Raw genomic sequence first — 11,373 nt, 5'->3', positions numbered from 1 at the left:
CGGAGACCACATATTATTTTACCAAAAGCCCTTGAAATTTGTTCATGACCAGTTCTGTAGACTTTTTGCAGTGTGAGAGTGGCATCACCATATGTTTCCTTAAGCCAGGGAAGGATCTTGTAGGCCATTGGTTCTCAAATGGGAATATGTATACCCCTTGGGGTACATGGAGGTACTCCAGGGGTTACTTGAGATTTTGTAAGAATATTTACTAGAGGTACATAACTCAGAGGCGTCTGCTGGAGTGCCTGTAGCCCACCAAATTAAGGAATTTTTGTCTTTTACTAGAAAATTTAATATTTCAATTTTATTTTGGAAAAATTTAAGTTAATTTTCTGGGAATAGCTATGAATATTTGAAAGTTTTTTATCAAAAATTTTAATAGTTGCAATTTTTTTCCCCAAAAAATTAACTTTTTGGGAATAGATATGAATGTTTGGTTTTTTCTTGAGAATAGCTATAGATTTTTGAAATGTTTGCTGAAATTTTTTTTCAAAATATTTTTGAAAATATTTAATTTTTGAATGTTTTTACAAAAAAAAATCCAAAAAACCAAGCCCCTCGCCAAACAAAATAACAATAGAATGCTGCGGACGCCCTGTCATTGAAGCTAAAAATGCTTTGTGCTGGTAAGGTGTATTTGAGTTAAATAAATATTTTACAAGTAGTACATCACTAAAAAAGCTTGAGAATCCCTGTTGTAGTCCAACATGGCCATATAGGCGTGTTGTTTGAGCTTCACACTCTCTTCATTGAAAATGCTGGGTATCTCCTCCTGTCTAGCATAATAACATCACATACCATGCCGGGCCGTCTTCTGACACCTGATGATGATACGATGCTCCTAAGGGATACTGTCAATGGGTTTGTCTAAAACACTGTCATTTTGAGCGTTGTGGATGACCTCAATGGTGAACAACTTTGTATAATCTCTATATAGAGTAATAAATTCAAAGATGGATTGATTGATGGACTCGAATCGAATTTTTGAGTACAATATTTGAAGGGTCTGCCATAAATATTTTGTAAATTAGAAATGAAAGGTTAATACCAGTCAGTTAAAGGTAATTAGAGTGTATATAAATTCATTTTGAGGGGAAATTATTTGAATAAACTCATTTCTTCATGGCTTAACTTAGCATTCGTTGAATTTAGATTTATCTACAGTGCATTTATAATTTATTATTGAGAATCATAAACGAAATTAAATTAAATTATAAGGTGAAAAGATTGAGTAAGAGTATGTTCATTAATTAATTAGTTATAGTAAAAATCAAGGTTGTATATCCAGTAGAAGACGTCAAAAACTATTATGGAGATTATGACGATATTTTTACCATAGAAGTTTACAATGTAAATTAGAATATAATTTTTCATTTTTCTTTTAGACATGGAGAAACTTAGCTCAATGATCACTTCAATTATGAAGACGAAAAACGGCATCGTGAGTGAAAAGATAAACCAATAGTCGATCATCTTATTGTATCCTGTTAGTGGTAAATATGAATACAGTGTTTGATAGAGGTTGTTCATGACGATCATGGTTGTAAGAGCAGACATGATGATAAAATCAAACCTATTTGGCGGAAAGTAAAGAGTGAGAATGGTGAGGGCCTGCAAAAAAAGAGTTGGCAGATATGTAATCCAAAATATATTATAAAACAATCTCTTTAGTGTAATGTGAACAACTGCTACACCATTATCTGTAGACTCAAACTTTAATCCAGATAATTCATACTGCACTAAATGAATTGGCTCAATTCGTGTTGACGTATTCACAATCAATTCAACCTTCTTCTTGATGTCAAAGGGGAGTCCGATAAAGATTTTACAGGTCTGTGAGTCAAATGGATAATTAAGATAATTAAAAGTGCAAAAAAAGTTCAAATTATTTTCTGTGCGGTAAATCAATTGTACATCTATGCCATTATAATGTAACTTTTCGGACAAAAAAGAAACAGAGTTTGGAGTACCAATTATATATTTTTCCTTTCGGGCAGAAATGGTGATGCGATGATCCTCTATAAATTTGTATTGACTTTTAGCTGCATTATCAAATAGAAGTGGAGGTATCCAAATGTTATTTTTTTCTTCATTTGTCAAAATACGTTCCGTGTCATTAAACAAGTGATAAAACTTAATTCGAGAATCCTTCCAATTTAGCTGAATAAAATACCGGATTTCAAGCTCTCCAGAGGATTCATCAATTTTATTAATGGAAATGAGATGAAACTGGATGTGAACGGAAATTGGTTCTTTTTTATCTTGAAGCATGGGTGGAGGAAAATCTTTGCGGTAGGCTAGGGTTTCAATTGTGATACATTCTTTTTCATCTTCTGCATCAGCACAATCTTTAAAGTCATTGCAGACACTGCTGAGGGGGATGCATACGGGTTCGTTACAAGAAAATTGATCTTCTTTACACTAAAAAGATAGAGACAAAAATAATAGGATTTTATTGCACATATACCTATAGTTAGTGCCGGTTTTATGGATGGGGCATTAGGCCACGGGTACATTTGGTTATAAGAAGGGATATCATTTTTGTAGTGTGCAAGGAAAAAGCAAGAGCGAGCGTGAATTATGGGTAGAGGGGGATGTGTGTGAGCAAAAAACTAAGTATTTCGATTAGAAAAAAACCAGTTATTCTCTTTCCTCTTTTATTTTTAATTTTTAACTGAGCGTTACCATGCTAACAACTAAAATATCCTCTTTATTTTGTTATCATCTGTCGATTCCCTCGTCTCACTTGATACCTCATCTATGAAATCATTCTGTCTATCATATAGAATTCAAATGTATAGCTAGACTTTAAATAAAATATTAATAAGAAATATTAAAATTCAGTATCCAATAAAATATGCCATAGGATTTTAGTACTATGAAATATAAATATATATAATTCATTTAAAAGTTGTGGAGAAGTAGTATCATAATGATTGTCAGCATAAATTAATAGATAAATAGCAGTTGGTAGGATTGACTTATTTGGCTAACTACTAGATGATTTGGGCCTTTTTCTGTTACATTTTGTATGAAAGGTTGCATGATACAACAAAGGTATCGACATATTAATAATTTATGTGTGTGTTAACATCTGACTCTAAATGAAGAATTCTCGCCTATCTTTGTTGTAAATTGATTTAAAAATCCATAATAAAATCAATGTACATTAATTTAAATATAAATATGTTATTATAATATTTGTCTTGCACTAATGTAACAGTAAAATGTTGAAGGTTCACCTCTCTATAGCAGTAATTCATTTTCTTCCTCCAAAATCATAAAAGAGGGATCTGCTATTAACAAGTGTCTTAATTCAATTGTATCATATCGCTCGCTCCGGCCTTGTCCTCCTGCTCATACACAAACCCCATCTCTACTTATGGGATTACTAAATTGAGACGCAAATTAACATGAGCTACCCCTTATATGATTCAAAGGGGGTGGGGGAGAATGAATTACTGCTATAAAGACATTTAAAAATGCATTAGTGCAGGGAAAATATTATGGTAATTTGTAAATTTACAATCAAACCTGTATTAAGCGGTCAGCCAAGGGAAACTGAAAACTTAAATTAATATTTGATTTTGTAACAGTTTTAAACTTGAAAACTGGATACGATTGCTTAGTGCAGTGATATGCTTATATCAGCTGATTGTCAGACCAGGTTTGACTTTGGATATATTAATATTTTTTTAGAATTTTGTTAAAACATTCCAAATTTCAAACCAAGCCTGCCTATGTACCACACTTTAACTTACAAAAATTGGTTAATTTTTAAAATATTTTGTAAAAGGACCCACTCACGATAAAACTGTCTCTATCTATAGGTCAATAAATACAAAACTGGTTTAAACATTCACAAGGATCTAGGCAAATATATTTGTGGGGGTCCTTTTCTTTTTGAAACATGATTTTTTTTTAAATGAACTTTTACTTTTTAGAAAAAAAAATGAATATTATCGAAGAAGCCTTTTTGAATATAATTTTTTGAAAATATTATTGAAAGCAAATTAATTTCTTTTATTTTCCGAATACCTTTTTTTAGAAGAAACCAAAAAAGGGTATGGCCTTTTTATTCATTTATAGTTTCCTGATTTTTTGATTTTTGAAATATTTTCATTTTTAAAATGACGTTTAAAAAAACGCTAATTCCTTTCTCTATAGGTCTAGGAGGGCGACCATGTTGAGGGCTGAGAGTAGAAAAGAAACAAAGAATGAAGGTAGAAGAAAAGAGAAAGAGGGATGTCGAAAGGGAGAGAGAGAAAATAGAAGAGTGGAGAGACAGAGAGAAGGAGAGAGATATAGAAAGGGAGAAGGGAAAAGAGGTTATATTATTTCGATAAAAAGCAACCCTTTAATGACTTCGGAAGCCCAAAAAAATAGTATAGGAACAAGCCTAGTTATTTTATACGTATACTTGGTAAATTTCAGACTTATCTGTTCGACTATTTTGAATAGTTGCGTCATAACAATAAAAAAATACTTAAAAATATATATAGGGTTCATATACAAATTTATTCTTTGTACTTCCCAAATTCCCCCTCCCTAAAACCGGCACTGAAATAATACCCTGGTTATTTTTAGTGGCATTTGTTCATAAGTACGACCATTTAGAAAGAACCAAGGATTTAACCCCCAAGGATAGGATTTGGTCCCATTATAGAAAGCAATTATTTGATGAGGGTCGTAGGTGTACGTCAAAATCCAGATTGAAGAGCATTCGGAAAGCCTCTTGATTACGTTTTTAGAAACTCCGTGAAGCCTTATTTCTTCATCTATCACTTGGAGATAATATTTATAATCAATGAGATCCAAGCTATGAGGGGGCATGCCTCGTACAGAAAAAGTTGTGAATAGAGGAGTTATACAATTAAATTTATGATTAATTAAGCTATATTCATCCCTGTATGAGTTAGTCATGTTATTACATGTTTTACGTTGCGTCTTGTTTTGATCATTTAATTCTGTAATCTTGACACGTATCATGTGTTCTGCGAATTTATAATGGTGGTCCTTTTGATATTTGTAATTTATATGAGCACAAGGGTGTTGGAATTCATCATTAAAAGCGAGAACCAAAACGCCATTAAGGAACAGACAAGAATTGCAACTTTCCTTGTAGTTTTTCTCTGAGTGTCTAATTATCCGATTGACAATTTCCGTAGAAAAAAAGTCACGATACCGAAGCTATAGAAAATTTTTTATTAGAAAATGTGTTTTACGAGGGTGTTTATTTATATTTCTAGCCTACTAAGTGGAAAAAAATGGTTTTCATCGAAATTGTCTAAACTTATTCGCAAAATATTATCCATCAAGATCAATACACTTTTACATACGTTTGAACCACTTGTCGATTGCAATTTTTTCTACTCGGATTGAATTAACTCCAAAACATACGTTTTGAATGCATCAATGCCAGGAAATGTTGGAAGGGGGGTTAATTGTTATAAGTGTATCAAAGACTGTGTACGCATAATATCTACACAGTTAGATTACGAAACATGGATTTATTCATATGAACCGAAAGAAAAACCTACAATCTACTGAATGGATCTTCCAAGACATTCAAAATCCAACAAAGTTTTTTTCCACAGACGAGTATTTCATGTTAGGTTAGACAGCACAAATTGCGTCCAAATACAGAACGTTCTGATCAAAGTTATGTTTGAAAATATGAAACTTTGTATTGAAACAACAAAGAAAGCCTACGAGGCCGGAAATAGAAATAATAACCCTCGTAGAAATTATGTTTTCCAACATACATATAAAAACTTTTGAAATTTCCCAGTATACATCACTAAATTTTTGGAGTTCCATTGGAAGACGTACATTTTTTTTTTCGGAAAATATCTTTCAATAGGATTTATTGTCAAACAATTAAATTCGGTTATCATTCCGGAAAATGGGTGTAAGATGGATGAGTGTGAAATGTATGGTGCAAGGCCACCCAGTTCTAAGTCTTCTATGAATCCACGTGACAGATAAAACCGATCTGAAGTTCCATTTACATCTAAATAGTTGAAGTAATCAAGACTAACCTGAAGATTACTCATGTTTTGATCGCTCAGTTTGATTTTATTGATACAAAGGTAGTGCCAAGTGTGAGGAAAGAGGAAATCCTTATGTAGGATTAGATATTCATATTTGCTACCAAATCTCACGACTGCCACTTGATTTTCAATTGAATCAATCCAAAAGGAAATGTTTGAACTTGAAAATACTGTTTGTGGAGTTGAAGTATAGAGCTTGAATTTCAAGCTGAGTGAAAATTCGTCAAGAGGCTCAGAAGACTTGTTTTCATTTGTCTGGGGACGTAATTTCACAGTGTAGTCTTCCATATTTGATTCACTATAATCATGTTCAAAATTTATTGCTATGAAGGTATTTCTATCTTTCTGAAACAATAGAATTAATTAGGTATTTATATTTTGGTATTACAACAAATATGTATGTACTTGTGCTGAAAATAGGCATGAAAAAAAAATAAATAGTCGTCTAGTCTGCTATACATATAGTTAAATAAGCGTTGTGACCTATGGATTAAAATATTTTGTAATTTTGGACCACAAAATATTTTATCATTGACGGGCATTTTGTATGGTGCAAGAAGGAGTAGACGGAAGGGAGAAAGCTCATGGAAAATGTCATTACCATTATTGTTCGGGTTGTAGAAAATAAGATCTGTGACGAACGCCAGACTTTTATCTTTTGGTTGACCATCTGGAGAGTGATCTTTGTTTTCCAAGACTTTTATGATTATTACATCATTCTTGAAAAAAAGAGCAACCATGTAATAAGTAATTACAAGTTTGTGAAGGTCGAAGAGTAACACTCAGAGTAAAATTGAGGATTTCATCAGAGTAATTCCTCCCTCCATATGTCCTTGATAAATACGGAGTTGGATTTGTGTTTATATCCTTCCTCTAATAGCTGCGTATAGCTGATCTAATTAAGCGCCATGAGAGCTAAGCTGCTCTCCTTCCATTCAATTGCTAGGATTACCAAGTTGAAATTCATTTTCTTTTTAAGCAACTAGGAGCTCATATTTTATAGAGTTTTATTTATTGTATTTCACAACCTTTTACATATAAAGAAACAAAAACAAAGTGAGTAATTTCCCCATTTTTTCTATGTCTATAGTTATTATTGAATAAATGTTGGTAATGGTTCACAGTTTAACAAAACTAAGTCATTTATAGCTAACACTTACAGCTACGTTACATATAATTGACTACACTGTAGCAATAAACACACCAACGTTTGATAAATGTCACAAACGCTGAGTGGCTAACATTTTTTATAATCCCCTAAGTGATGCCTTTATCTAACGATTGTGAATTAAAGCCTTTCAGCACAAATATGTAAATACATATTTCTTACCTTGTTGGATACCATCCTTGTTCTGGTGGCCCATATAATGGTCGGAAAGTATAACAAATTCCAATGATAACGCATGATATTATTTGAGTTTCCAAAAAATTGTACACACAATACCTATATGAATAATTGAATTTCAGTGTTTGCTTGAGAGGTTATATTTTGTAATTATGAGTTAGAAATAAATGAATAACACTTAAGGACCGTTTATTATAATGAATAAATATTTGGAGTGCCTAAAAAAGCGGGAACGCATAATTTAATTAAGAACAAGGTACATAAACAAAATAACTAATCATCTTGGTACAATAAATTATAATTTCTATGAGGATTTACTTCCGATTTTTACAGCCAAATACAGCAGCACGTTACTAAAAGTGAAGAAACAAAACTAATTAAAACACTTTTAGGAGTGTAGATGTCAAATTATCTATATGGCTTATATTAAATTTCAAAATATAGGGAAAAAACTCCCTAGTGTATTGTATACATTAAAAAAATTAACTCTGGTGCATCCTACTAAGTTATTCTTTAACTACATTTAAAATTTAATGAAAATAACTTTATTATTTTTATTGATTTTTTTTATAAATTTATTTACCATGAATATTTAACTCTTTACCAATCAAAACAGACTATTATTTTATCCACATTTGGGACAATTGGCCTTCCAGAGCATAGTGTACCTATTTTTTTATTTTTTATGTTCCTTTAGTTGCTCAGATGGAGTTGCAACCAAAAATTTGCGTAATTGGCTGTTTCAGTATCAGAGCCATAAGAACTATTCACATTTTGAGCTGCCTGGGTTGCCTTGTCTCCTTGTTTGACGAAAAACTGTAAAAGATGCCGTATTTTCTCTTTACTTGTGCCCATCTTGTGCCGCACTTATACAATCAAAAAACAGGCTAAAAAGTGTCTTTTTTAATATAAATCTTATGTAAGGCCATCTTGTGTAAACTGATAATACTTATACCACGCAAGATAAATATTACTACAGCCATCTATTAGCCAATTAATTTGTTTTTCCTACACTTTCTATACATGATGCAACCTATTTACCAACCGACACGATTTTTTTAAATTGAGTTTTTTCCAAAATAAAAATACAATTTTTATCCTCATTTGTTTTTTGTTACACATATAAAAAAATAAAAAAAATAAAACACACACCTTTTTATACAATATTTAACTAAAACATCTCAAATTGCAACTTTTTTACAAAATTTGAAACAACTTTGTGTGGTAGGAGAATTTATTAATGTGTCACTCAACTGCACCCCAACCAAAGAAGTCCAAAGGGCTGAGGTCGGTTTGGAGGCCAAAGACTAGGTCCAACAATGTCAAAAAAATCATGGCAACCAGATTAACATTTTCTTTGCGGTCTAGTTTGGAACAGAGTCTCGTTGCTAGACGAATATCCTCCTAGTTCCTCTCTATAAAAAGGACTTGTCTAGTTTTATAAAGTTTGCAATCTTAACATAATATTTTCCGTCACGGATAGCTTCAAGGACACTCAGCCTCCTCCACGATTGTTGAATAAATACTTTGTTATTGAAGACTTAGTTTAAAAATTATCATCACATAAGCAAAATGAAATTAGGTTAAATGGGGGGATTTATAAAAGTAATAACTTTATTTGTATAAATAAAAATAAAAGGATTTCAACGAACGTACTTCATATTTATATAAAAATATAATAAATAAATAAAATAAACTGCAGGGTTGATCTTATATAGTGATACTCATTTTATTATTTTCAATCCGGAATGACATTGGTGCAAAATCACGGAGGAGGATAACACGACATATTATCTCTTAGCAGAGCAAGCTTAGACAGTTGGAAAGAACAAAGAAGATTCTAAGTTTTCTTTAAGGATAACAAAAATAATGGCAAAGTTTTGCTCTTTTCAGATGAAAAATATTGATGCGACTGTGAAGAAGTAGAACAGCCGCTACATCACAACCGAACATCCAGACAATGGTTCAGCTTCATTGAAACATGTCTTCAGAACAAAAAATCCAGGGCCTAGCACAGATGATGTCTGACCTCCTCTTTTTGTGGTGAGGAAGGAGCAGCTCAATGTAGATGCTTATATTGAATTTCTGATTAAGAAAGTGCTACCCTGGTTAGAGAAAAGTTCGGTGAGAACTATTTTTCACTCAAAACGAAGCTCCGTGTCATCGCACCACTAAGATCCAGGCCTTAATGGGAGACAACTTTCCGGACTTTGGGATCTCAAATTGTGGCCACCCTCCTCTACAGACTCGAACCCCTAGAACTACTCTATCTAGGCGCGTCTGAATGAGAGAATGTGCGCTAATCATCATGGGAATGTCTTGTCTCTCGATGCTTCCATCAAGAAGGGTTGGATGAAGCTCGTGTCTGACCATATAGTGAAGGGTTGCAATGGATTTAGGCATTGTGTTGAGACAATAATTAGAGCTTGCATATTGATTAAACGTTCTGCCGAGGAATATTTTACATGATTTTGTTCAAATAAATGTTTTCACGAAACCTTTCGTTTAAATTTCACTCTTGAATAATTGAAAATATTAAAATGTATATCACTAGATCAGATCAACCCTGTATATAAATGAAGTTATAACTTTTATAAGTCACACCATTACTGTATGTTCTATCACGTTGAACTTTTTTATACACACTAGGAGAGTCGACTGGCAAAATTTGAAAGATAGCGACATTTGCTATTTAACCTTCTGGACTTTTCTTATTCCCAACTATTAATTATTATGTAAAAGTATTCTGGAAAAGGTCTTGTGTTTTTTCTATATTACAAACATTCATTAGAATCAAATCCCTCAATGATATATTAAGACTTTAAAGAAGACAGACTTGACTCAACCAACACAATATACATAACATAGATGTTTATACGATCAGTAACATTCAATCAATTTAGTCTCCATTGGAGAACTCTCCAGAAATAATAATACAACATTTTTCTCTTAAATTCTCAAGTTTTCATAAAAAAAAAAAAAAAAAAAAACATTGAAGTTAAAACTAAGAATATATAAAATAATATATACAAGTACGTACATTAATTAATAATAAAATATCATATATTATAACATTAATTGGTTAACAGGATCATAACCTTACATAAATTCATAATTATACTTTTAAAAAAAAGGGATTTTTTTAAATGAAACTGTTTTACAATAAATTTAATGAACGTCCAATTCAATGTCTATTCATTCCAGTGCGTGTTTTAGACTGAAATTGATTGATCCACACTTTTTCTCGAACAAAAAGCAGCTGTATCATATCAACATCGGATCTTATAGGCCGGACTTGTTCTCGCGCCTGTACTTTCATATTGGATTTCCTATATTCTCTCCAATTGAAGTGTTCTTCAGTGGCTTCCATACATTTATCGACATATCAATGCTGACTTTGGAAACATTTTTTCAATTCTTGGATCCAGCATTAATGCTCACCAATGATGGTGAAGGGTGGATGAAATTTGCTTGAGCTGCTGATAATAAGTTATAACAAACACTTGGCGATCATTAAGTTTAGATTCGGGTTTCTTGAGTGATTTTGGTCGATAATCACGTGCTATCAGTATTTCTTTAAGTTCTTGAAAACTATTTTCTCGCACATTTTCATTGCTGCAAATTCTCAAGATTCATAAAAAACAGACTGTAGGGAATATTCCGACACACGCGGGATGAATGTGCTGACGAGGAGAAAGATACTGAATTAGATCAGTTTTTGTTTTTTTTCGGTACAAATCCGTATGGATTTTCCTGTCTTTTATGTAAACCTTGGTCTCGAAAAATTGGATAGATTTTGTGGCAAGGTTGTATGATGCCGTAAACTTTATTGTGGGATGAACTGAATTCAGTTGTCACATGAAATTTTTGAGTTATTCTTCTGTTCTAGGCCAAATTGTTAATTCATTATAATTTAAGAGTGCAAGAAGCTAATGCTTGAGCGAAAAGGCCAAAATAAATTCGGGAACATTT

The 11,373-nt window shown here is 32.2% G+C and overlaps 1 protein-coding gene across 1 annotated transcript; it reads right to left on the bottom strand.

Annotated features, from left to right (window-relative positions):
* Positions 1-620: 620 nt before the first annotated feature.
* LOC121125537 (uncharacterized) lies at positions 621-7,555 on the bottom strand. The gene is made up of 4 exons (XM_040720735.2): positions 7,387-7,555; positions 5,769-6,401; positions 4,576-5,193; positions 621-2,424 (listed from the first exon to the last, which is right to left on the bottom strand). Exons 1-4 carry the CDS (start codon positions 7,459-7,461, stop codon positions 1,258-1,260), a joined length of 2,493 nt encoding a protein of 830 aa, XP_040576669.2. The 5' UTR covers positions 7,462-7,555; the 3' UTR covers positions 621-1,257.
* Between the last annotated feature and the right edge of the window lie 3,818 nt (positions 7,556-11,373).

Source organism: Lepeophtheirus salmonis, chromosome 10, assembly GCF_016086655.4.
Source record: "Lepeophtheirus salmonis chromosome 10, UVic_Lsal_1.4, whole genome shotgun sequence".
NCBI classification, from domain to species: domain Eukaryota; kingdom Metazoa; phylum Arthropoda; class Copepoda; order Siphonostomatoida; family Caligidae; genus Lepeophtheirus; species Lepeophtheirus salmonis.
This window is presented reverse-complemented; position numbering and strand designations above follow the sequence as displayed.

Excerpts from the sequence above, each read along its gene's own strand:
- LOC121125537 (XM_040720735.2), bottom strand. The coding sequence starts at position 7,461 with ATGCGTTATCATTGGAATTTGTTATACTTTCCGACCATTATATGGGCC. Across the intron at positions 6,402-7,386 it reads CAAGGATGGTATCCAACAAG|AAAGATAGAAATACCTTCAT; the intron begins GTAAGAAATATG and ends CTATTGTTTCAG. Across the intron at positions 5,194-5,768 it reads AATTTCAAAAGTTTTTATAT|CTTCGGTATCGTGACTTTTT; the intron begins GTATGTTGGAAA and ends AATTTTCTATAG.